We start from the raw sequence: 27719 nt of genomic DNA, 5'->3' as shown, positions 1-27719 counted from the left end.
CCCTTGTGTTACAATTTAGGCACGTATCAGTGCCCAAATCAGCCATTTTCAACCTGCATACCGGTATGCGTGTAAGGGGCTACATGTACATGGAGCTACATGTACATAGGGCTGACAGAAAATGATATTTCAGTTTAAACTAAATCAATAACAAAACATTGCTCTACTGATCCTTTCCTCTTCATCTCAATAGTGTTTATTGACCTACTTGTTGACAGGGGGGTGTATCTACTATCCAGCTACAACGGCGTCTGTTCTTGTACATGGTTCCCATTGAAGGACATGTAGAGACGCCAGCATATGCTCCAGGTCAGGTTCCTAACAGACAGGACGGTAGATGGTAGACCAGAGCCAGAGATCTGTGACAGTGTGTAAGTCAATCCCATCCACAGCGTCACAGGTAAACAAAGGACACAGCCATGTGTTGAAAGGATGAAGAGGTGTTCGCTTTCTGCTGGAGAGACGGCACTAGCTAAACATTCGTTTGTTCGCTCTTTGTACTTTTCCTCCACCAACCCAGTTAAGCACCAGCTAGCCACATTATTTACTTTTGTTTCGTTTTTTTTGGTTTTTTACTCTGGAGGACTAGCAATCAAATCAGGTGGGAGAGGAAAGTCAGCGAGGTCAAACGGGGAAAGTGGGGTAAATGCATTAGGGTCAATGAGGGCCTATGTTTAATTATCAGTGGTGTAAAGTACTCAAGTAAAAATACTTTATTGTATTACTTAAGTAGTTTTTGGGGGCATCTGGATTTGACAACTTTTACTTCCCTACATCCCTAAATAAAATAATGTCCTTTACACTCCATCCATTTTCGCTGACAGCCAAAAGTACTCGTTACATTTTGAATGCTTAGCAGGACAGGAAAATGGTCCAATTCACACACTTATCAAGAAAACTTCCCTGGTCATCTCTACTGCCTCTGATCTGGAGGATTCACGAAACACAAATGCTTCTTTGTAAATAATGTCTGACTGTGCACCTGGCTATCATTTTTATTTTGCTCAATATGGAATTTGATACTTAAGTTTATTTTAGCAATTACATGTACTTTTGATACTTAACTATATTTAAAACCAAATACTTTTAGAATTTTACTGGATGACTTTCACTTTGAGTCATTTTCTATTAAGGCATCTTTACTTTTACCCAAGTATGATAATTGGGTACTTTTTCCACCACTGTTGATTATCTCTATATACACTCAGCTGGTAATAGGCTACATTTGGTTATTATGGAATATATTTTTAAAAAGCTGTGTAATATAATTTAGCAAAGTAAGAATCTATTCAAAATTCCCTCTACTACCACATATCAATAACAAAATCCATGTGTGTATAGTGCGTATGTTATCGTGTGTTTGTATGTATGTGTATGTTTGTGTTGCTTCACAGTCCCTGCTGTTCCATAAGGTGCATTTGTATCTTTTTTTTTTTTAAATGAAAATGTTACTGCTGGCATGAGTTACTTGATGTGGAATAGAGTTCCATTTAGTCAAGGCTCTATGTAGTACTGTGCGCCTCCCATAGTCTGTTCTGGATTGGGAGACTGAAGAGACCTCAAGTGGCATGTCTTGTGGGATATGAATGGGTGTCCGAGCTGTGTGCCAGTAGTTCAAACAGACAGCTCAGTACATTCAGCTTGACAACACTCCTTACAAAAACAAGTAGTGATGAAGTCAATCTCTCCTCCACTTCCAGGAGAGATTGACATGCATATTATACATGTTAGCCCTTAGAAAAATGCAATTTTCCTATGTCCCCCTTTGTGGCACCTGACCACATGACTGAACAGTAGTCCAGGTGTGACAAAATTAGGGCCTGTAGGACCTGCCTTGCTGATAAAGTGCTGTTCTGCATTATCAGCATTATTATAGACAAACTCCTCCCCATCCTAGCTACTGTTGTATCAATCCGTTTTGACCATGACAGTTTATAATCCAGAGTTAATCCAAGCAGTTTAGTCTCCTCTATTTGCTCAATTACAATATTTAGTTAAGGTTTAGTGAATGATTTGTCCCAAATACAATGTTTTTAGTTTGAAATATTTAGGACTAACTTATTCCTTGCCACCCATTCTGAAACTATCTGCAGCTCTTCAAGTGTTGCTGTAGTAGCTGACATGTATAGTGTTGAGTTATCCGCATACATAGACACACTGGCCTTACTCAAAGCCAGTGGTATGTCATTAGTAAAGAATGAAAAAAAGGTGCTTAGACAGCTGCCTTGGGGAATTCCTGTTTCTACCTGGATTATGTTGGAGAGGCTTCCATTAAAAAACACCCTCTGTTCTGTTGGACAGGTAACACTTTATCCACAATATAGCAGGGGGTTTAAAGTCATAACGCATACGTTTTTCCAGCAACAGAATGCTTGATAATGTCAAAAGCCGCACTGAAGTCTAAGACAGCCCCCACAATATTTTTATAATCAATTTCTCTCAGCCAATCATCAGTCATTTGTGTAAGTGCTGTGCTTGTTGAATGTCCTTCCCTATATGCGTACTGAAAGTATGTTGTCAATTTGTTTACTGTAAAATAGCACTATCTGGTCAAACAATTTTCCCAGAAGTTTACTAAGGGTTGGTAACAGGCTGATTGGTCAGCTATTTGAACCAGTAAAGGGGGCTTAAATATTCTTGGGTAGTGGAAAGACTTTAGCTTCCCTCCAGGCCTGAGGCACACACTTTCTATTAGGCTTAAATTGAAGATATGTAAAATAGGAGTGGCAATATCGTTCGCTATCATCCTCAGTAATTTTCCATCCAAGTGTCAGACCCTGGAGGCTTGTCATTGTTGATAAACAATTTTTTCACCTCTTCCACGCTTACTTTACTGAATTCAAAATTACATAATTTGCTCAGATATACTTGGATGTGTAGTGTCAGCTTTTGTTGCTGGAATGCCATGCCTAAGTATGCTAATCTTGTCAATGAAATGGCCTCTGCTCCATCTGTAGTGGCCTATACTCTCACCAACAGGCAGCAGATTCAGGGCCTGTCAAAAGCCATCAGCCAGTTAGTGCACTCTCAACCATGAATGACTGACACTGCATAGAGTGCACCATAGACTCAGCTAGCTAAACCACTTACTGTATTACACATGCAAATTCAACCACACACGCTTTTACTTCTAGGAGCTTTGAGATGGCGTGATGAAAACAGAATTGAAATGCACCGAGGGCAACAAGGCGTATTAGGCTAAACTAACTGTTCTGGGAGCAGAGCCAGGCCGTGGGTTGGGGCTGGTACATGGTAATGATGGTAAATGCATAATTAGTGTGACAGTAACATGTGTCTCTGGTGGTAGGTTCTGTGGGGGACTGGAGAGAGGGGCCCAACGATAACAAGCGCAGCAGGTCACTGCCCACAGCTGTTAACAGGCATGACTGCACCTCATTCTCCCCTTCACTCAGAGAGGGGGGGGTCAGAAAGACCATTCCCCTAATAATATCATTGGGCTAATAAAGGCAGGTGGGATGGAGGGAAAGAAAAGAGTAAAATTAGAGCTTCTGTGTGGAGATGTGCCCTCTCTCCACGTCTGTGTCTGTCGAATGGCGGGAACCCGGTTATAGAAATTTATCGCCCCAATTCACTCACCTTTCCCAGGATAAATAACTGAGAAACCAGTAAATTATAATATATTATTCATGAAATGGAACTTTAAATGATAGTCGATGTCTAAATCAGGCTTCTCTACGGCTTCTGCATAATTAATCATCAACGCTCTGGGTGGGGACAGACAGCCCATCTCACTATGGAGCGCATTTCAATGCATGTAGACCTATCAACTCATAATGGTAACTTTATTTTCATGTGACAGGTAGGCATGCATTTGCTGCAGCATAGTCTATGCTACAGTAATAAAGACCAAATGCACCTCTAATTCACTACTCTTTTTCTCGCCATCAACTCAATTCAAATTGCATCTAAAATAGATCATCCTGAGATAGATAGAATATCCTAGCCTATCCATTTCAGGTAATAAATTCAATGCAGTATTAGCTAATTAATAATAGGTTATGAATAATTAGCTTCTAACTTACAGCCTTGTCACTTGTGCAATACGTACGAATGGCACGCACCTGTGCTCCGCTGGCCTCTCTCCTTAAAAAAAAAAAACGCCCCGTAGCTCTTCAAGTCCCATGTAGGAAAAGCTAGACTAGAAAAGCTTGCTAGATAGTGTAAGAAATGCTAAAAAAACAAATAAACTATTCGAATAATAATTGCTGAATGTTAAATACAGCAGCCAATAGAACTCACGGATAGTTTGAAAGAGCGACCGCCCGACGGTGGTAGGCTATAGCAGTTATTTATTCAGACCCATAACCATTCAATCTTCATGAAGAGAAGTGAAGGCCTTCTGTATCTAATTATTGTCCTATATTATTCAACCATGTCATTAGAACGATGAAGATATGGACAATGAAACTTAATTAATTTAACTGTTGAAAGCGAGGAAGGAATGAAGCTACAATAGAAAGCGAAGGAAGGCTATAACATTAGGGGAAATAGTATGAAAGATATGTCGTCAGCCAACCAATTGTACAATTAGGCCCCATTATATTTTGAAATTAAAATCTAATTCACTAGCCTAGTGCTTTGCACTAGAATCGCATGTTCTCTCTCTGCTTTATCATGGCGCCGGAGGAAATGGCAGCAGTTTTACAGGCGCCCAACCAATTGTGCTATTATGTGTTTTTTTCACGTTGTGTAACTTATTTTGTACATAATGTTTCTGCCACCGTATCTTACAGCAAAAAAGAGCTTCTGGATATCAGGACAGCGATCACTCACCTCGGATTAGACAAAGATTTTTTCTTCAACAAGCAAGACGCACAGGACATTCTCCAAACACCCGACCGGGCCGACATCCCCGTTATTTGCAAGAGGAAGCGACGCAGGTACAGAGGACAAAGAGACGGATGCCTGGTCAGGACCCGGAAAAGGCGAGTGGGAAAGCTGCCGTTACCGTCAATACTACTCCCCAACGTGCAATCACTGGACAATAAACTAGACGAGGTACAATCACGAATTTATTACCAACGGGACATCAAAAACTGTAATTTGCTATGTTTCACGGAATCGTGGCTGAAAGACGACATGGATATTCAGCTAGCGGGTTATACACTGCATCGGCAAGATGGAACAGCGCACTGCGGTAAGACGAGGGGGTGCGGTCTGTGCATATTTGTAAACAACAGCAGGTGCACGAAATCTAAGGAAGTCTCTAGATTTTGCTTGCCTGAAGTAGAGTATATTGTGATAAATTGCAGGCCACACTACTTGCCTAGAGAGTTCTCAGCTATACTTTTCTTGGCTGTTTATTTACCACCACAAACAGATGCTAGCACTAAGACCGCACTCAGTCAGCTGTACAAGGAAATAAGCGAACAGGAAACCACTCACCCAGAGGCGGCGCTCCTAGTGGCCGGAGACGTTAATGCAGGGAAACTTAAATCAGTTCTACCAAATTTCCATCAACATGTTAAATGTGCAACCAGAGGGAAAAAAAATTCTAGATCACCTGTACTCCACACACAGAGATGCGTACAAAGCTCTCCCTCGCCCTCCATTTGGTAAATCCAACCACAACTCTATCCTCCGGATTCCTGCTTACAAGCAAAAATTAAAGCAGGAAGCACCAGTGACTCGGTCTAAAAAAAAGGTGGTCAGATGAAGTAGATCCTAAACTACAGGACTGTTTTGCTAGCACAAACTGGAATATGTTCTGGGATACTTCCGATGGCATTGAAGAGTACACTACATCAGTCACTGGCTTTATCAATAAGTGCATCGAGGAACTCGTCCCCACAGTGACTGTACGTACATACCCCAACCAAAAGCCATGGATTACAGGCAACATTCGCACTGAGCAGAAGGGTAGAGCTGCCGCTTTTAAGGTACGGAACTCTAACCCGGAAGCTTACAAGAAATCCTGCTATGCCCTGCGACGAACCATCAAACAGGCAAAGCGTCAATACAAGGCTAAGATTGAATCATACTACACCGGCTCCGACGCTCGTCTTCCGTGGCAGGGCTTGCAAACTATTACAAACTACAAAGGGAAGCACAGCCGCGAGCTGCCCAGTGACACGAGCCTACCAGATGAGCTAAATCACTTCTATGCTCGCTTCGAGGCAAGCAACACTGAGGCATGCATGAGAGCATCAGCTGTTCCGGACGACTGTGATCACGCTCTCCGTAGCCAACGTGAGTAAGACCTTTAAACAGGTCAACATACACAAGGCTGCAGGGCCAGACAGATTACCAGGACGTGTGCTCCAGGCATGTGCTGACAAACTGGCAGGTGTCTTCACTGACATTTTCAACATGTCCCTGATTGAGTCTGTAATACCAACATGTTTCAAGCAGACCACCATAGTCCCTGTGCCCAAGAACAAAGGCAACCTGCCTAAATGACTACAGACCCGTAGCACTCACATCCGTAGCCATGAAGTGCTTTGAAAGGTTGGTAATGGCTCACAACACCATTATCCCAGAAACCCTCGACCCACTCCAATTTGCATACGGCCAAAACAGATCCACAGATGATGCCATCTCTATTGCACTCCACACTGCCCTTTCCCACCTGGACAAAAGGAACACTTATGTGAGAATGCTATTCATTGACTACAGCTCAGCATTCAACACCATAGTACCCTCAAAGCTCATCACTAAGCTAAGGATCCTGGGACTAAACACCTCCCTCTGCAACTGGATCCTGGACTTCCTGACGGGCTGCCCCCAGGTGGTGAGGGTAGTAGGTAGCAACACATCTGCCACACTGATCCTCAACACTAGAGCTCCCCAGGGGTGCGTGCTCAGGCCCCTCATGTACTCCCTGTTCACCCACGACTGCATGGCCAGGAACGACTCCAACACCATCATTAAGTTTGCAGACGACACAACAGTGGTAGGCCTGACCATCGCCAATGACGAGACAGTCTATAGGGAGGAGGTCAGAGACCTGGCCAGGTGGTGCCAGAAAAACAACCTATCCCTCAACGTAACCAAGATTAAGGAGATGATTGTAGACTACAGGAAAAGGAGGACCGAGCACGCCCCCATTCTCATCGACGGGGCTGTAGTGGAGCAGGTTGAGCGCTCCAAGTTCCTTGGTGTCCACATCAACAAACTAACATGGTCCAAACACACCAAGACAGTCGTGAAGAGGGCCCTCAGGAAACTAAAAAGATTTGGCATGGGTCCTGAGATCCTCAAAAAGTTCTACAGCTGCAACATCGAGAGCATGCTGACTGGTTGCATCACTGCCTGGTACGGCAATTGCTTGGCCTCTGACCGCAAGGCACTACAGAGGGTAGTGCGTACGGCCCAGTACATCACTGGGGCTAAGCTGCCTGCCATCTAGGACCTCTACACCAGGCGGTGTCAGAAGGCCCTAAAAAATTTCAAAGACCCCAGCCATAGACTGTGCTCTATACTACTGCATGGCAAGCGGTACCAGAGTGCCAAGTCTAGGACAAAAAGGCTTCAACAGTTTTTACCCCCAAGCCATAACTCCCCTGAACAGGTAATCAAATGACTACCCCGGACTATTTGCATTGTGTGCCCCCCCCCCCAACCCCTCTTCTTACACTGCTGCTACTCTCGGTTTATCATATATGCATAGTCACTAACTATACATTCATGTGCATACTACCTCAATTGGGCAGACCAACCAGTGCTCCCGCACATTGGCTAACCGGGCTATCTGCTTTGTCCCACCCACCAACCCCTCTTTTACGCTACCGCTACTCTGTTCATCATATATGCATAGTCACTTTAACCATATCTACAAGTACATACTACCTCAAATCAGCCTGACTAACCGGTGTCTGTATGTAGCCTCGCTACTTTTATAGCCTCACTACTGTATATAGCCCGTCTTTTTACTGTTGTTTTATTTCATTTTTACATTATTTTTTTTTTTTTACATTTTAGTCATTTAGCAGACGCTCTTATCCAGAGCGACTTACAAATTGGTGCATTCACCTATAATATCCAGTGGAACAACCACTTTACAATAGTGCATCTAAATCTTACCTACCTATTGTTCACCTAATACCTTTTTTGCACTATTGGTTAGAGCCTGTGAGTAAGCATTTCACTGTATTTGGCGCACGTGACAAATAAACTTTGATTTGATGTGCGTAATTCCAATCAATATAACACAGTATAATACAATAACACAGTTCACACTCAAAAAGGAGTAGCCTACTGGAACTGGTTTCATGTATTTACCCAAGAGAGCATATAGCTAGCTACATCCATGGGCTTTTGTGTTTTTCTGTCATGAGTAATGTACAGTAGCCTACATCATATTTATTGGATAACCACACAATGCTTTGGGCTTTTTTGGGCTTGGGCTCATTAAATGTATTTCATGTCTGGCTCAGGCTTGAATTTAGGATCAAAGCTCTAATCAAATCCAAACAAAGGCCTATTTATATGCCAGATATATGCTTTTGAACAACACTTCCGGTGTTGACGGGAAATACCAGGTTACCCGGAAAAGTGATTTATTCTCGGGATGGAACATTTGTAAAATACCGGGAAAATATTAAACCCTAGTGTGTGTGTGTGTGTGTGTATGTATGTATGTATAGACGTCAGTAGTAGCTAGAGGCAGAGATGAGCGGAGTCAAGCCTTAGTGGCTACAGAGAGCAGTGACATCATCAACCGTAAACATCTGGTTCAGACCGTTAAAGTCACCACATCTCCCTCTTTCTTTCCCCCTTCTTTTTTTCCTCTCTCCACCTCTTTTCTCCCCCTAATTACTGCAGGGTAGCTCTGTGCTGCAGCTCTTTTTGCAGGGATTCCTCCATCTCAAGGCCAGTCAGTGCCTGTGTAACTGTGTTCCTGGTTGCAGACGCAGCAACTTGGACCCTGGCTCTTCCCCCTGACACACACACACAGGGGGAAGAGGAGAGGCGAGCCCAACCCCACAGCTCTCTGTGTGGGACTCAGTGATGGAGAAGACAACCACTGTAGGGCCTGCTTAGCCAGCAGGCATCCCTACTACCAAGGCATTATATTTTTAAGTTATTTAGTTTAATTATAACTAATGAGCAATCAAACCACACATGACGACAGTGCCCTCGCACTCCAGCAAGCTAAGCTCCATCTTCAGCAGCCAAAGGGAAGCAAATTAATACACCCATCAAACATTCCACTGACAGGAGGTGAGGATTAGGCCTAAATATTTCCACTGCCATTCATTTACCTTAGCCCTAGTCAAGTAGAGGCTGTCCCCCAGCCAACCAGACAGTGGCCTATTATACATCCTGCAGCGTTAACGGGGGCGGGCGGGGCATACATCCTGCAGCGTTAGCGGGGGCGGGCGGGGCATACATCCTGCAGCGTTAGCGGGGGCGGGCATACATCCTGCAGAGTTAGCGGGGGCGGGCGGGGCATACATCCTGCAGAGTTAGCGGGGCGGGCGGGGCATACATCCTGCAGAGTTAGCGGGGCGGGCGGGGCATACATCCTGCAGAGTTAGCGGGGGCGGGCGGGGCATACATCCTGCAGAGTTAGCGGGGGCGGGCGGGGCATACATCTACATTCTAAAAAATATCTAATTTTTTTGAAGTGGTGTCGATTTAAATGCATATAGGGGAAAAACTGCACTGTTTCGAAGCCCCAGCCTCACAGTGTCTCTATGCCATTATCATACAAACCACAGCCAGTGTCTCTGCTCACTGCTCTATAGAAGCCCCAGCCAGTGTATCTCTGTGTGCTCTAAGCTCCAGCAATGCAGGTCTGACAGTGTGCGTCTCAGATCAGTTTCCCCTCCTCCACTCAATAATGCATGTGGCCTGGCTGGAACATTATTCATCAGTTAGATGGATGCTGTTATCCTGCTGTAATGCCTTCACAGTGTGTGTGTGTGTGTGTGTGTGTGTGTGTGTGTGTGTGTGTGTGTTGGAGGCGGGGTGGATCTCTCTGGATCACCTGTGAAACTCTACACCTTTGATTATTTATAACGAACGGACACCTCCTCGCTTAGATGGAGTACTCTGACAACAGCGACGACAGGCCATTCGCTTAACTCCAGTTCTTGTTATCATCTATCCACCTCCCTGTGCTGCTTACCATTGAAAACATGGTTAGATATGAAAGAGAGTGGGATTATTAATGATTGTCTTATTGGGTCTTAGATGTGGTGGTGGGGGGTATTATATAGGGTAATGCTGTATGTATTCTAGACCCAGCCTTCTCCTCCTCTGGTGTCCCGAGAGAGGCTGTATAATGTACGGAATGCAGAGCAGTATTGAACCAGCGGTGGTATAGTAATGAGGAGGAACATGAGGCTGGTTTACAGTGGAGCACATCAAGTTACAACGCTAGGATTACAACTAGATTCATCTAGCTGAATGGATTATAATGTAGTGTGCACTACAAATTGTTACATACAAAAGAGGGGGTGTAAAATAGTCAACACATTTGTGGTGATGCGAGTTCTCCTTACACTGGAAAATGCTGCGAGTGTCAGAATAAAAAAAAATATAAAAAAAAGCCATATCTGTTATTTCTGTCTTTCCAAGAATGTGGTGATAGAAGATGGTAAAGAGGAGGGTGGGAGAGGTAGCGAGGTGGTATCTGTACCTGTCCTTTCCGGTTGACCCCGATGATCCCAGCGGTGGCTTCGTGTGGGGCCGTGACAAAGATCGTCTCCCCGCTGATCCTGTTCATGTAGATGCAGGTGCCAGTCTCCAGGTCGTACAGGTGGATGTAACCATATTTGGTGATGAGGAACACCACGTCCTGCTTGGAGCTTATCTGAGAGGAAAAAGTCAGATCTTTTTTTATTATAGAGAATCAAAATGTGTAAAGTGTAACATATGTAAAAGCAGAGTATTCTCTAAAGTTGTACAAAAAAATCCCTTCAAGGGCAGTACAGGTGTCTTTCGTTCATTAATTTATTACATTTAATTAATTAATTAATGAATATGAAAGTATTAGAGCTCTACTCTACCTGTGCTAATACATCCCTGTGCTAATCTTTAGCCCCTCCCCTACTACAGTGCCTTCAGAAAGTATTCACACCCTTCGACTTTTCCTACTTTGTTGTGTTAAAGCCTGAATTTATAAAACTGATTAAATTCAGGTTTATTTGTCACTGGCCTAAACACAATACCCAATAATGTGGAATTATGTTTTGACATTTTTACAAATGAATTAACAATGAACAGCTGAAATGTCTTGTATTCAACATCCTTGTTATAGCAAGTCTAAATAAGTTCAGGAGTAAAAATGTGCTTAACAAGTCACATAAGTTGCATTGGCTCTGTATGCAATAATAGTGTCGAACATGATTTTTGCATGACTACCTCATCTCTGTTCCCGACACATACAGATACTTGTAAGGTCACGCAGTTGAGCAGTAAATTTCAAACACAGATCCAACCACAAAGACCAGAAAGGTTTTCCAATGCCTCGCAAAGGGTACATTTAAAAAAAAATATATATATATATCCCTTTAAGCATGGTTTAGTTGTTCATCACACTTTGGATGGTCTATCAATATACCCAGTCACTACAAAGTTACAGGCGTCCTTCCTAACTCAGTTGCCAGAGAGGAAGGAAACCCCTCAGAGATATCACCATGAGACCAAAGATGACTTTCAAACAGAGTTTAATGGCTGTGATGAGAAAACTGAGGCTGGATTAACAACATTGTACTTATGCCACAATACTAACATAATTGACAGAGTGGGGGGGAAAGGAAGCCTGTACAGAATAAAAATATTCCAAAACAGGCATTCTGTTTGCAACAAGGCACTAAAGTAATCCAGCTAAAAATGTGGCAAAGCAATAAACTTTTTGTCCTGAATACAAAGTGTTATGTTTGGGGCAAATCCAATACAACAGAGTACCACTCTCCATATTTTCAAGTATAGTGGTGACTGCATCATATTACGGGTATGCTTGTATTCGTTATGGACTGGTGAGTTTCACGATAAAAAATGGAATGGAGCTAGGCACAGGCAAAATCCTAGAGGGAAACCTGGTTCAGACTGTTTTCCAACAGACACTGGGAGATGAATTCACCTTTCAGTAGGATAATAACCTAAAACGCATGCCATATTTTGCTTACCAAGAAGACAGTGAATGTTCCTGAGTGGCCGAGTGACGGTTTTGGCTTAAATTTGCTTGAAAATCTATGGCAAGTTCTGAAATTGGTTCTCTAGCAATGATCAACAAACAATGACAGAGCTTGAAGAATTTTGAAAATAATAAATTGTTAAATAATGTACAATCTAAGTGTGGAAAGCTCTTTGAGACTTACCCATTAAGACTCACAGCTGTAATCCCTGCCAAAAGTGATTCTAACATGTATTGAATACTTAAGCAAATTCCATTTCTGTATTGCAATAAATTAACTAAAAACATTTATTTCACTTTGTCATTATGGAGTATTGTGTGTAGATGGGTGAGAAACAAATAAAAGCAATACATTTTGAATTCAGGCTGTAACAACAAACTGTGGACTAAGTCCAGGGGTGTGAATACTTTCTCTGAAGGCACGGTATGTGCTGTGCTACAATGTCAGGGTGTCCTTGATCGACAGCGCCTATCAGTGTTAAGTACAGTCCACAGCTACCTACTAGGCTTTCCTTGGCTAACACTAATACCCTTCTCACATTACTTTGCCGACACGAACCATACTACTATTCTTTTCACATTAGCCTTTCCAGCATGCAATTATGATGGATCCATAACCACGCCAGTGCAGTACAGCTTGTCTTAGAGTGATAACATTTACATTTAAGGGGGGGGGGGGGGTTAGAAGGATTACTTTATCCTATCCTAGGTATTCCTTAAAGAGGTGGGGTTTCAGGTGCTATTATCTACCTGCATGGCCACAGGGAAGTCATTCTGAGCCTCTGGAGGGAAGAACACATCCACTGCTTTCTTTGGAAAAGGCTGGTTCCCTGTGGGTGGGGTGCCCACCTCAATGATGTGCAACTACAATAGAGAGGAACCATTAGAGAACAATGTAATTTACAGTCATCTACAATGACGTGCTTAGCCAGCGGGCAAAACTGGCTGCAATGACATGAATTCAACCTGTTAGTTGTAATCTGGTTATAATTATGTCATTTCAACCAGCTTTGCCAGCTGAGTATTGTCAAAAGAAAATGAAAAACATCTCCACCAACCAACCCCAACATCGCCCCCTAACCTCAGTGCCCAGGTCCTTTGGCCTACCTTTCCTCCGGCCTGTCCTCTCACAGCAAAGCAGAACAGTGTGGACTCCTCTGTGTTGCCCTCCATTTTGAACTGGGCAAAGCCGGCGGCGTGGCCCTCAATGGGCTGTGACACCTTCCTGTCCACAGAGTACAACTGCATGGCGCCCACCACACGGTTTTGCTGCAACAGAAAACACGTGCTCTTTATGTTCATTACAGGGTAATGGCATTCTCTGCTACAGCGATAAGCTGAGTTTGATAGTGCATAGCTAGGTATGTGTGTGTGTGTGTGACTAGATATATTCACTGTCATTGAGTTAATGTGTGTTTGTGTGCGTGTCTAAGACAGTGACCTGTGCGGAGATGCCGATGAGCAGCAGCCACTTCTGCTTGGCGTCAGTGCGGTAGTTGATGATTTGACAGCCCGCCAGGCTGGAGTGCCGGTCAAAGACTTTGATTGGCTGGGAGTCCCCCTCCATGCTCCAATGGTAGACGGCATTGTCGGTCACAAGTGCCACTGTGTTGAGGGAGATCCACTTCCAGAAGGTGACGTCGTCCGTCATGGTGTGGGCCTTCATCTTGCTCTTCATCTCAATGTTAAAGATCTGAAGGGTTTTGGCGGCTGAGAGGGGCAGAGGAAGCAGAGAGAGGCATCGCATGGGAGAACACCACATTATGGCTACTCTGAGAGTCAGCATACACACACACACACACACAGGTCAGAGTGCCACAAACACACACGTCGGACTGAGGGAAAGGTAAAATAAACACCAAATTCCACTTGAGTAATGAGAGTCAAGCTCGAAATGATGGTAGTTATGGCCCAAAGAGAGCATCAGGCAAGAAGGACATAGCAGTCAGAGATTAAGCAAAGAAATGAAAAACAGACCACTAAAATGTTACTTATCAGCATCCAGGTCAATAATAAGATAAAACAGGAGGAGGACTAATAATACTTAGACAGTATTAGAGGGAAAGGAAAGGTATGTTGACAGTGTGGTTGGGGACTTACTGTAAAAGGACACCCTTATCAAAATCAATGAAAAGAGGTTTTCAATATTGATTAAGCCTGTACCATTGTACGTTATTAGATGTTATTTTACATTGTTTATATACACTGAGTATACAAAACATTAAGAACACCTGCTCTTTCCATGATATAGACTGAATCCAGATGAAAGCTATGATCCCTTATTGATGTCACCTGTTAAATCCACTTCAATCAGTGTAGATGAAGGGGAGGAGGCAGGTTAAAGAAGGATTTTTAAGCCTAGAGTCAATAGAGACATGGATTGTGGATGTGTGCTATCCAGAGGGTGAATGGGCAAGACAAAATATTTAAGTGCCTTGGAACGGGGTATGGTACTAGGTGACGGGGCAACGGTTTGTGTCAAGAACTGCAACGCTGCTGGGTTTCCTGTGTGTATCAAGGACATCCAGCCAACTTGACACAACTGTGCGGAGCATTGGAGTCAACATGTGCCAGCATCCCTGTGGAATGCTTTCGACACCTTGTAGAGTCCACGCCCCGACGAATTGAGGCCGTTCTAAGGGCAAATAGTGCAGGGGGGGGTCAACTCAATATTAGGAAGGTGTCCCTAATGTTTGGTATACTCAGTGTATCAATGATGGAAAGGTTAGAAAAGGTTACTCACCTGTGTTTTGATTAGTTTTGGGTGAAGTAAGTTAAAGCTTTATTAAGAAGCATTAATTATTGTATTCCCTGTTCATTTTATTGAAAGCAAATTGTAAATCACATAAAGCAATTCACTTCCAAAAGCTGCAAAATAATGATTTGCTGTGTTATCAGTTCTTGATACCAAAGCCATGGCTTCATAATCATAAACATCACAGACTATAGCTTGCAGTGCACCAATTACAGCATCGGCAGCCCCATTTAAAAGTGTGAACAAAATTAACAAAGTGAGTTTTGATTAGACCAGATTAAGCAATTGGAGGTGCACGTTGTGTATTGTGCTTCTCCCATCCCCCAGGGTCACTAAACCATCACATGATAGATTTAGCACGGCGGTAAAGAGGGAGGGCAGATTAGGGAAGAAGAGAAGGTAGATAGCTATGCTACTATGCCAGAAGACCACGGCCCTGCGTTTCCCACTACATAGTAATACAACCTGTAATTCCGTCCTACAGTACAACACAAATGATTGGGAATGAGATGCCAAATAATGGCAAAAGTCATGCCTGCTAATCCAGTATAATCTCACAACTGCTTTCTGCTTCAAATGAGAGTACCATTTATTGGCAGTTTATAGCATATGCATGTTTTTACCATCTTAGGCGCTGGAAGCCCCTTTTCTCATATTTGCCACTCAACTTGTGTTCTTTGGTCATGCTTGTGAATGAAGAGCGGGCTCCAAAACTAAATACTATGGTAATTGTTGACTATCGCTACTCCTGAAATCAGTATATAGCCCTATTGGCTGTAGCCACAGACTAATAATGAGTCCCTCCTCCAAACATTGTGTATTCACACAACCATCCTACCCTCACCGGTAGAAAGTATTTAAAAAAACTACAAGTGGACGACTGGCCCTTCGGTACTGTGCTATTTCAGAAATATTAGTCATTCACTCACTAGCTAGAAAATTTGCCTTTCAGATAATATTACTGGTTGCTGAAACCAGGCAGTCAGGGAAAACGCAGGGTCACGATACAAAGAAGGAGAGACGGGAAGCTAGGAGGACAGGACACACCGAGCCCTACAGTCACATAGATGGGGTCTGTGTCGGTCTGTATGGAATCCCAGGAAATATTTCCAATCTAGGTTTGTTTAAGTGGTTTGGGCCTGTGTAAATGACATTAGGATTGGCAGTGGGGATGGGGGTGGAGGGGCAGTGTTGGACCCACAGGGAGGAGCATGGCTCTTATTAAATCTACTGGTTTAAACCAATCAAAGACTATTTTCCTTTAACGACCATTCAGTTGGTGGCTAATCTGATTTTCAGCCCTCTAGGCCATAGTAACTCGTCAAAGGGCCCTATTCATCATCTCCATACTCCTTCTGGCCTGAAATGTACACTTGCTATATCCACTTGCTATATCCACTCCATCATCTGATAGGATAGAATACCAGAGGAAGGCTCACTGGACATGCTACATCATCTGATCTGAGCAGAGCTACCATCAGAATACAAAACACTGATTCAAATCACTATCGTCCCCCAGGCCCCGTTCACTGCCTCTAACAGAGGGAGGAGCAAGGATCTACAGTGATCGTTAGCTAGCTATGAGGGAATTCTAAATCTGTCAATAAAATAAACAGATTACATCATGTGTAACCTAGCTCATGTCTACTTACTGCTTTACCCACAACTTATGTGGTCTCGTTTCAGGATAATACCTAACCTAAACTCTTACACAGCTCTTATGACAAAGGTAGTGAACCCCATTGAAAGCCAAGGGTTTGGGCAACGTTACATTCAAACACAGGAACTAAGGAGAGAATCGAAATGGCAAGCAACAAATTTGTGTCACCCCACAATATTTCCACCCCAAACAGATACTAAAATCACTGGTACGTTTAAGAAACAATATTGATGTAATGCCAACATTCAAGCTAGAAGGTTGTGAAAGATAAATCCTGTTTAGATTGGCCTAATAGTTAGATAATAGCTTAAACATAGGTGCATGAAATATAGCATGTATGAAAAAATGTGTATGGATTTTGGTCATGTAAAAATCCTGATTCCATAATAAAAGTCCTGCCACTGTATTTTGACAATTATGCCCATCTGTGTGCATAGACAGGGTTTGGAATAGAGTACAAGGGGACTGGAACAGTGGGAGTCAGTCTCACGCTGGATGATAACATGGTGATGATATGAAAGGAGAGACTAGAGTGAGTGAGTGCAAGTGTTTCTAGTGACCCTAGTGTGGACTTGAACTAAGTCTTAAGGATGTCTTTTGAATGCTGATTTAAAAACAGGATTTAAAACTTCCACAACTCTGTTGTACTGAAATGTTAACTCACCGTCTGCATACACATAAGAAAGCAGTAAAACAAAACAAAAAGAACAGAGAAACAAAAACATAACAAACAAAGCAATTATGGCTGCTGAACAAGACTTACACTACTGTTGGGTCATAGGTCAGTAAGACTAATGTCTGGGCCAATCAAATATACTTTACAAAACTAAATAGAAATAGCTGGATGTATGTGGACATAAACAGATGTTTGCTTCAACACTGAATGGACATTGGATGTTGACAGAAATCTGCTGGCTACATAACAAACATGTCAAAAGTGAATCATGAAGGCAGGTCCATTAAGGGTTAAATGCAGCTGTACTGCATCAATAAAAACATCAACACAAGCGTACAAAATGGTAGGGCTGTTGTACATCGGATAACTTGACAAATCCTATTGTTTCCCAGGGATTTTATCCTGGTTAAATCAAGGCTTAATGAAATTCAGACTGTCAGTTGACTGGCTTACCTTTAAGTGCGATGACTTTGGAAGCGGGGTTCATGATGGCGCTGTCTGCAGAGATAGGCCTGCGGATGGGCGTGTTGGGGTCGGCCATGTCTATGATCACCACCTGCGCTTGCTCGCCCACCTTCTCTCGGATACAGATGAACTTATCAGACTCCATCGTCAGGGTGCTGAACCCGATGTTGGCCGGGTTGATCCCTAAGTTTTGGAGCTGAGGGGGGAGGAGGGGGAGACAACATTAGGAGCTATTCAGCTATCAATTACCTGAGTAGTAGGAAGAAGGAAAACAAATCTACCAGCTGGAATGACAGGGATACCTTCTGTGTGTGTACACTGTGCATTCAGAAAGTATTCAGACCCCTTCACTTTTCCCACGTTACAGCCTTATTTTAAAATTGATTACATAAATACAAAAATCCTCATTAATCTACACACAAAACACCATAATGACAAAGCGAAAACAGGTTTAGAAGTTTTGGCAAATGTATTAAAAATAAAAACAGAAATACCTTGTTTACATAAGTATTCAGAACCTTTGCTCTGAGTGTCGAAATTGAGCTCATGATTTGAAAAAAGGCACACACCTATCTATATAGAAACGGTCCCACATTTGACAGTGCATATCAATTGAAAAACCAAGCCATGAGGTTGAAGGAATTGTCCGTAGAGCTCCGAGACAGGATTGGTCATTATAGGGTATTGTGCATAGATATAGTCAAATGTATTAATCTAGGGCTGTAAAGTAATGCAATGTAGAAAAAGTCAAGGTGTCAGTACTTTCTGAACATACTGTATAATAAGCCAATCAATAGCAAGACAGCCTCTCTCACACAGGCCCACTGCTTTTCTACAAACATCAACATTTTCATCGGACTCCACTGTCAATTGGTGCCAGACTGACTGGCTATGAAGTGGGAAGAGAACATGGGGAAGGGGTATATTCAGAAATACTCTGAAGACATTCATCAAAGGGTCTTCACTCTTCCACATGTTGCAACTTAGTTCACTTGATGGTAATAAGCTTGACAACAGTATCTACAGGTTGTGTAGTTATCTGCAGTAGCAGCACATGGGATGAATGAATGGCCTTGGTGGCTAAACAAGTGTTAAGCCAGGGATTTAACATCAGGTCAGCAGCACACAGTACTTAAAAGGGGTGTGGTGGTGGTGCTGTTGTGACTGGTGATGTCATTGAGCCTGACACTGAGCAGCACCCCAACAGAGAGACGATCAGAACAGACCAGAGCTGCATGGTCTCTTGGACTGGGGTGGGGGTGATCCTTGGCAAACGTTTCATTTGGCAGCATTTCACCACTAAGTAGCTCTGTTGCAAAACATCTGGGCCCTTATTCAATGTGGTTTCCAAAGTCCGGTTCACAATCTCATACTACATTTGGCTCAGCTCATAGTAATGAGCTGACATCACCAAATAGAACTCCAACGTGTAATCATGTGCTGTACATTTTAGGTGTGCCAGCCAAACATGTATGTCTGATGACAGGGCATTGTGATGACAACACACCCCATTCCTGGGGCTCTTTGAAAAGCTGGTCCAGAAAGCTCCTGCAGAGGAACATAGGTGCTCCCAGGGCAGGTATAGCTTGAGATGAGTAATAAATCCTGCTCTGATCTGTTGTTGAACTCACTACTGACAACATGGCATACAGAGACTGTCAGCCTGGACGAGGAGGAAAACAAGGAGTGAAACCGTGTTCCAATAACAAAGACCTGCGGGACGCCAGATCAACAACATTACACCAGCTGCCTCGCAGGCACCACTCTACTGTCACCCTGTCTGTCTGCCAGGCATAACACCTACACAACATACTCACACTGACTCATAGAAACCCTGACACAGCAACAACCGGCCATCTGCAGGGTAGCAGCGGGTGATGTGGCATACTGTGCCCATGGACCTATCTAGCATTGATCTATCACTATTCACTGTCACATTTGGTGACCCTTTATTTCTGAGGACAGGTTGAGCATGTCTTTCTCACCTTGTTTTACTTTCTCACGTTATACTACTTGTGTAGTAATGTTGGAAGTGTACATGTGTATATTGAACTGGGGCTGCAAGGCATGTGTCAGTTTGTGATTCTGACAGTGTAGTAGTAGTCTACAACCTGCAGGTATATGTCTAGGTTAAGGTTAATTGAGTCTGAGGGCCACGGAGCTCCTTCACCCTCCAGGGATATTACATGGAGGATTCTCCCTCAGAACCCATATATCTATCCATCCATCCATCCATCCATCTATCCATCTAGCCAAAACCAACTTTGCTTTGAGATCCTGAGTGGCGCAGTGGTCTAAGGCACTGCATCACAGTGCTAGAGGCTTCACTACAAACCCAGGTTCGATCCTGGGCTGTATCACAACCGGCTGTGATCCAGAGTATCGTCCAATTGGCCCAGCGTCGTCCGGGTTAGTGGAGGGTTTGGCCGGTATTGTAAATAAGAATGTTCTAAACTGACTTGCCTAGTTAAATAAAAGGTTATAGAAATAAAACATAAGACACTGAGGGGAGTGGAATTTAAACTGAAGGAGAAAAACAGGGAGCTCTCCAAGACGCACAGAAACACACAGGGCTGGAGGTGCCACCTCAGTGCCTGCAGCGGGTATGGTAACTGACAGGAATAGACTGACAGAGAGAGGGGCAGGGGGAGGTGTTATGTAATTGTTACGCCAAGCAGTACACGTCTCTGATTCAGAACTGTTCTGTACACAGCTGTTTGGCACAACCCCCAATGGCTCACCACAACTATTCAAAGACATTTCACATAATATCAGATGACAGCGTCATTCTTTTCTTAAAATAAATCTTTATTACGCAACAAATACCAAACAACGTACAATTTGGGAATGTAATCAAATGACTTCATGCCTCCCCACAAAGCAAATGGGAGACCAGTAATTCCAGGTATTTTACCACTGGAATCCCCCTAGCTAATGCTCTGCAGGGTACACAAAGCACAAACATGGAGACCAAGCCTACTCAAATCAAAACCAGTAGCCAGGTTTAATGGTAAAAATACATTCTATTTTTGGATTAAAAAAAAAAAAATCTTGTTGATTGGATTAATGTTGCCTACTGAACAAAACAACGTAGCCTCGGCCTGACAATCTGAAACAAGCCCTCTTGCTGCACACTGGTAAAATGTTAATTTGTTGTTGAAATATCCAGGTAACACAGATACCGGTTTTGACTGAATCAGGCCTGAGGGCATAGCAAAGAAGAGAAAGCACATGGGTCAATACAGCACCCCGGCCTAGACCACTGCTAATCAGCTAACATAAACCACATTTCCAGGAAGGGCGCAACAAATCCAGGACCTGAACCTTTATCAATGGTAAGTCACCCTCCACAACCACACCAGGCAGCGCATTCTTTCACTCATGTGTAGCCTCAGTTCTTCCTTTCCAATTACCCATCTACCCTACACACAAAAATAGATTTGACTTAATGGACAAAGTCCCTTGATGAAGACAAAAGTCATGGAAGTAGACCCAAAAGTTGTGTAAAAGCAGAGGGGAAGACAGAGGCCCAACTTGGCGGAAAATCTCCCACCAGCATGTGGCGTTTTTTCATTGTTTCGCCCACCAAGCAAGGAGTATTTGAATGGAGGTTAATGAGAGTGTCGAATTTGATCAACAACAAAAATATGTATGGCTTATTTGCTATGTGTGGCTTATTTGATCTAATAGACGTTTTGTAGTGCTTATGTTGTTTCGAGTCTACTGATATAAGTAGGACGTGAGATCCTGGCAACTTCAATAAAAAGCTATATTGGAGTCGTCTCGATGGCTCTGCATATTCATGACATGCTATGCTACTAGCCTCATCTCTCTCCAATGAACACAGGCGGTTGACGTCAACAACCCTCATCGAATATTCACAAAAGGATTACAATAATGAGATGTATCCACCAATCCAAAGAAAAGGATAGGCGGGAGCTAGATAGCCAGCCTCGCCGCTTTGTGGACAACGACTCCCATTGTTAGGGCGGAGAGACATGCATCTTGTCAGTATAGCCATAACCTTTGGTAAAAGTAATTTAAGAGCCTGTTATGGGAATGACATGTTAAAGAGAATAGTCAGGGTGAAGAGGGAACTCTCCTTTATCATTATAACAGAAGGGACAAAAAAGGAAATAGCTACCCATCTAATTGTATGGTAGAAATTCTATTATAGAAAGTTGCACATCAGTTCCTGTACATTCCAGTTTAGAGTTCCATTTACTATGGCATCACTGCATCTTGGGTCTAATCTCACATTGTCTGGAGGGAAGCCTTGACCTCGGTGCTATTTGTCGGTGGTAGGGAACACGGCGTAGGAAGTGCTTAAGCAGTAACGACCACTAAGTGAATTGAACAGACAAAGGAGACCTGCAGCCCCTAGCCAAACACGATTCATCCCTCAGAAAAGACATGGTCACATTTACAACTGCCTGTCTGTTCACTGTGGGTAACATTAGCCAGCTAAACACACACACACACTACAAAGGCTACCATCTCCCTAGAGATAACCTTGGCTTTACCCAAGCCCAGAACAGAACACATACTAGCACAATTCTTCAACAGATTCAAGGACATTCTTTAAGAGATTCAATTTATAAAATCAGCAAGACTGATGACAGGACTATGATGTGTTTGAAACACACCTGTTTTAGGGGCTCTGACATAGGACTGTACAATTAATCAAATTCACATTTGCAAAATCGGAAATTGCAAGAGCTCTATATCACATGCAATATTTAAAAATGTCACTGAGCCAGGTGTAACATTTTCTCCTCTTACAGCTGCCTCCCCCACACACACCGAGCCACACCCCCTGTCACTCAAGCGGTGCAGTTCCTCCTCCTCACTGTTAAATTCACTATAAGTTCACATGCTGTTCTGGTCAAATGCAGTCAACCGATTCCAAACAAGAACGATGCCGCTTCCTACTTCGCTTTTAAATATAAAATCATTCTATTTTATGATTCCAACAGTTCGCCCAAATGTTTTGATCTATACTGAACAAAAATATAAACATGTAAAGTGAGATGAAATAGAAGATCCCAGAAATGTTCCATCTGCACAAAAAGCAGTCCACGGGCCTCACAACCACACTAGCCCAGGACCTCAACATCCGGCTTCTTCATCTGCGGCATAGTCTGAGGGATCGTCTGAGACAAGCCACCAGGACAGCTGATGAATCTGAGGAGTATTTCTGTCTGTAATAAAGCCCTTTTGTAGGGGAAAAACAAATTGATTGGCTGGGCCTTGCTCCCAAGTGGGTGGGCCTATGCCCTCCAAGGCCCACCCATGCCTGCTCCCCTGCCTAGTCATGTGAAATTCATAGATTAGGACCTAATACATTTATTTCAATTGACTGATTTCCTTCTATCCTTCTATTTTTGTTCAGTATATATTGTAAGTCAAATCGCAATATTTTTAATCCCCGTGCCGACAAGATTAAAAATCTGTCAATGTACCCTTGATTTAAGGCAATTAACCCCAATTGCTCCAGGTCGCCTTCGATAATGACTCTGGCAGTGACCCCACTCAGTGTGTCTAAAGGGTAGTTGGAATATGCAAAACATACATTTCCAATTCATACATGCATATTATACAATCATGTACATTATAAAATAGGACAAATGAGCACCCACCTAATTATTAAATGGGCACTGATGCCTTGTAGGACAAAAGCCTGGAGAATTACACCAATGATCTTCAAAAAGACCAGCGCAAATCATCCTACAAAAATATACTAAACTCCCATGGCTGAGAAATCAAAGGAAATATATGTAGGCTCGATATTTGAAATGCTGAAGCCCTAAACATGATGCCACATCTTTATAGTGTCTTGCTGTTTATGTGCCAAAGAGTTTGGGGGAGTCAAACATGTCACTGATGCTGTTGAAATTGGACAACTGATCACGCATTGTGAGTATACGGTTATCCTATCCTCCGGTCCTAACATCAGTCATTCCACAACGGTCTAGACAGATTTACATCTGCTGCCTCTATTCTAAGGAAAAGCTTTTCAATCAACATGAAAAACAAAATAGAACAGTAAAATGGAGTGCAGCAGGCAGGACCACAGTGCACTCGCGATCTACTCTACAGAATGAATGTATTACACCGACCGGATCCAAATAACTCAGCTCAGACAGACGTTGCATTAGAGCTGATAAAGCGCCGCCGATGGAGAAGGGTGACATCTTATGAGCTCCAACTCAACTTTGCAATATAGTGACTTATCGTGTTTACTTTTCTTTTTTCTTACTGCCAAGCACTTCTGGACATCAGAACAACAGTTACTGACCTCGATTTCCACTTCAAATATGCCTTAGGGCAACGCAGACTCCGCTGTTCGTACCAAACCATATTCCTTTGTTCCACGGGCTACCAAAACCCTGCAGGCGTAGACGAGGTTGAGTCCTGGTGAAATTGAGGCAAAAAGAAAACCCTCCGTTCTATTGGCAGATGTCCAGTCACTTGGAAATGAAATGGCTGAGCTTCATTCTAGAGTCTCCTTTTAGAGAGACTTGAAAAGCTGCAATATTACACATCTTACTGAACCGTGACTGGATGATGAAGCTATGCACGTAGTACTTGTGGATTCTCCATGCATTAGCAGGCTCGGACAGCGGCTTCGAGAAAGTCTTAATAAGGGTGTGTGTTTTTTCATAAATAACAACTGGTGTGCTGCTTCAAGTGTGAAGGAAATCAAGCTTTTGCTCACCTGCTATAGAATACCTCATGGTAAGCTGCAAACCCTTTTAGCTACCAAGAGAGTTCTCATCTGTAATTATCACAGCTGTCTACATCCCTCCTCAAGCCAACACCCATCTGGCACTCAACTAACTGTATGGAGCCATAAATAAACAAACTGCTCACCCAGAGGCAGAGCTTCTGGAGGGCGGAGACTAACGCAGGGAGATTTAAGACCGTCCTACCCCACTTCTACCAACATGTCTCCTCCGCCACTAGGGGCGCTAAAACTACAGACCACTTTTATCCTACCCATAGAAACGCATACAAGACCCTCCCTCGTCCTCCCTTGGGCAAGTTTGACCATGCCGCCATTTAAGACTGTTTTGCGAGTACAGACTGGGATATGTTCAGGGATTCATCCGATAGCATTGAGGAGTTCACCACAACAGTCACGGGCTTCATCAATAAGTGCATAGATGATGTCTACCACTTACAAGGAACGGGACACTGACATGGACACATACAAGAAATCCGGCTACGACCTCCGACAAGACATCAAACATTCAAAAAGGACAATATAGGAGGAAGGTGGAATCCTATTACACCGGCTCTGATGCTCTATACATTCATGTACATACTACCTCAATTGGGCCGACCAACCAGTGCTCCCGCACATTGGCTAACTGGGCTATCTGAATTGTGTCCCGCCACCCACCAACCCCTCTTTTACGCTACTGCTACTCTGTTCATCATATATGCATAGTCACTTTAACCATATCTACATGTGCAGTCGTGGCCAAAGGTTTTGAGAATGACACAAATATTAATTTTCACAAAGTCTGCTGCTTCAGTGTCTTTAGATATTTCTGTCAGATGTTACTATGGAATACTGAAGTATAATTACAAGCATTTCATAAGTGTCAAAGGCTTTTATTGACAATTACATGAAGTTGATGCAGAGAGTCAATATTTGCAGTGTTGAGCCTTCTTTTTCAAGACCTCTGCAATCCGCCCTGGCATGCTGTCAATTAACATCTGGGCCACATCCTGACTGATGGCAGCCCATTCTTGCATAATCAATGCTTGGAGTTTGTCAGAATTTGTGGGTTTTTGTTTGTCCACCCGCCTCTTGAGGATTGACCACAAGTTCTCAATGGGATTAAGGTCTGTGGAGTTTCCTGGCCATGGACCCAAAATATCGATGTTTTGTTCCGAGCCACTTAGTTATCACTTTTGCCTTATAGCAAGGTGCTCCATCATGCTGGAAAAGGCATTGTTCATCACCAAACTGTTCCTGGATGGTTGGGAGAAGTTGCTCTCGGAGGATGTGTTGGTACCATTCTTTATTCATGGCTGTGTTCTTAGGCAATATTGAGAGTGAGCCCACTCCCTTGGCTGAGAAGCAACCCCACACATGAATGGTCTCAGGATGCTTTACTGTTGGCATGACACAGGACTGATGGTAGCGCTCACCTTGTCTTCTCCGGACAAGCTTTTTTCCGGATGCCCCAAACAATCGGATAGGGGATTCATCAGAGAAAATGACTTTACCCCAATCCTCAGCAGTACAATCCCTGTACCTTTTGCAGAATATCAGTCCGTCCCTGATGTTTTTCCTGGAGAGAAGTGGCGTCTTTGCAGCCCTTCTTGACACCAGGCCATCCTCCAAAAGTCTTCGCCACACTGTGCGTGCAGATGCACTCACACCTGCCTGCTGCTATTCCTGAGCAAGCTCTGTACTGGTGGTGCCCCGATCCCGCAGCTGAATCAACTTTAGGAGACGGTCCTGGCGCTTGCTGGACTTTCTTGGGCGCCCTGAAGCCTTCTTCACAACAATTGAACCGCTCTCCTTGAAGTTCTTGATGATCCGATAAATGGTTGATTTAGGTGCAATCTTACTGGCAGCAATATCCGTGCCTGTGAAGCCCTTTTTGTGCAAAGCAATGATGACAGCGCATGTTTCCTTGCAGGTAATCATGATTGACAGAGGAAGAACAATGATTCCAAGCACCACCCTCCTTTTGAAGCTTCCAGTCTGTTATTCAAACTCAATCAGCATGACGGCGTGATCTCCAGCCTTGTCCTCGTCAACACTCACACCTGTGTTAACGAGAGAATCACTGACATGATGTCAGCTGGTCCTTATGTGGCAGGGCTGAAATGCAGTGGAAATGTTTTTGGGTGATTCTGTTCATGTGCATGGCAAAGAGGGACTTTGCAATTAATTGCAATTCATCTGATCACTCTTCATAACATTCTGGAGTATATGCAAATTGCCATCATTCAAACTGAGGCAGCAGACTTTGTGAAAATTAATATTTGTGTCATTCGCAACTTTTGGCCACAACTGTACATACTACCTCAAATCAGCCCGACTAACCGGTGTCTGTATGTAGCCTCACTACTTTTATAGCCTCGCTACTGTTATTTTACTTCTTTACTTACCCATTGTTCACCTAATACCTTTTTTGCACTATTGGTTAGAGCCTGTAAGTAACCATTTAACTGTAAGGTCTACACCTGTTGTATTCCGCACACGTGACAAATAAACTTTGATTTGATTCATATGTGTCAGGGCTTGCAGACTACAATGGGAAACCCAATGATGCAGAACTCCCAAACAAGCTAAATGCCTTTTATGCTCACGTTGAGGAATATAACACTGTGCCTTGCGTGAAAGACCCTGTTTCCCAGATGACTGTGTGATCTCGCTCTCCGTGGCCGACGTGAACAAAAACTTTTTAACAGTCCAGACGGTATACAAGGGTCTGTTCTGTAATCCCAAAATGTTTCAAGCTGGCCACTATTCTCCCTGTTCTCAAGATCTCAAGGTAACCTGCCTAAATGACTATCGCCCTGTATCGCTCACATCTGTAATTATGAAGTGCTGGACATGACACACAACACCATTATCCTAGACCCACTCCAATTTGCATACCACCCTAACAGATCCACAGATTACCTAATCTCAATTGCACTTCGCACTGTCCTCTCACACCTGGACAAGAGGGGAAATAACTACGTGAGAATGCTGTTCATAGACTACAGCTCAGCGTTCAACACCATACTCCCCTCCAAACTCATCACCAATCTTGGGACCCTGGGACTGAACCCCTCCCTGTGCAACTGGATTCTGGACTTCCTGACGGGCAGGCCCCAGGTTGTGAGGGTAGGCCACAACACCTCCGCCACGCTCCCTGCCATCCAGAACACCTTCTCCAAACAGCTAGGTTGCCCACAATAGCTGTCAGGCCTGCAATCTGGAGGCCACGCACTGCAAGCCTGTGTATGTGGTTGAGACTGCCAAATACCAGCACCACCAGCTTGCACCTACACTAGAGGCTGTCCAAGCAAGTGGGCTGGTACT

The 27719-nt window shown here is 43.5% G+C and overlaps 1 protein-coding gene across 2 annotated transcripts in view; it reads right to left on the bottom strand.

Annotated features, from left to right (window-relative positions):
- LOC106567969 (clathrin heavy chain 1) overlaps positions 1 to 27719 on the bottom strand; it is a 68602-nt gene that overhangs the window by 28285 nt on the left and 12598 nt on the right. The window contains exons 2-7 of one of the 2 annotated variants that reach the window (XM_014137895.2): positions 17651 to 17858; positions 17186 to 17188; positions 13548 to 13816; positions 13214 to 13375; positions 12857 to 12970; positions 10607 to 10780 (exon numbers count right to left, since the gene is read on the bottom strand). In XM_014137895.2, coding sequence (XP_013993370.1) covers positions 10607 to 10780; positions 12857 to 12970; positions 13214 to 13375; positions 13548 to 13816; positions 17186 to 17188; positions 17651 to 17858 — 930 coding nt within the window. The remainder of the gene's footprint in view (positions 1 to 10606; positions 10781 to 12856; positions 12971 to 13213; positions 13376 to 13547; positions 13817 to 17185; positions 17189 to 17650; positions 17859 to 27719) is intronic. The other variant, XM_014137896.2, reaches the window with a different exon arrangement.

The sequence above is a fragment of the Salmo salar genome, chromosome ssa13 (genome assembly GCF_905237065.1).
Source record: "Salmo salar chromosome ssa13, Ssal_v3.1, whole genome shotgun sequence".
NCBI lineage: Eukaryota > Metazoa > Chordata > Actinopteri > Salmoniformes > Salmonidae > Salmo > Salmo salar.
Note: the sequence above shows the minus strand (reverse complement) of the source record. Positions and strands in the feature narration are given on the sequence as shown.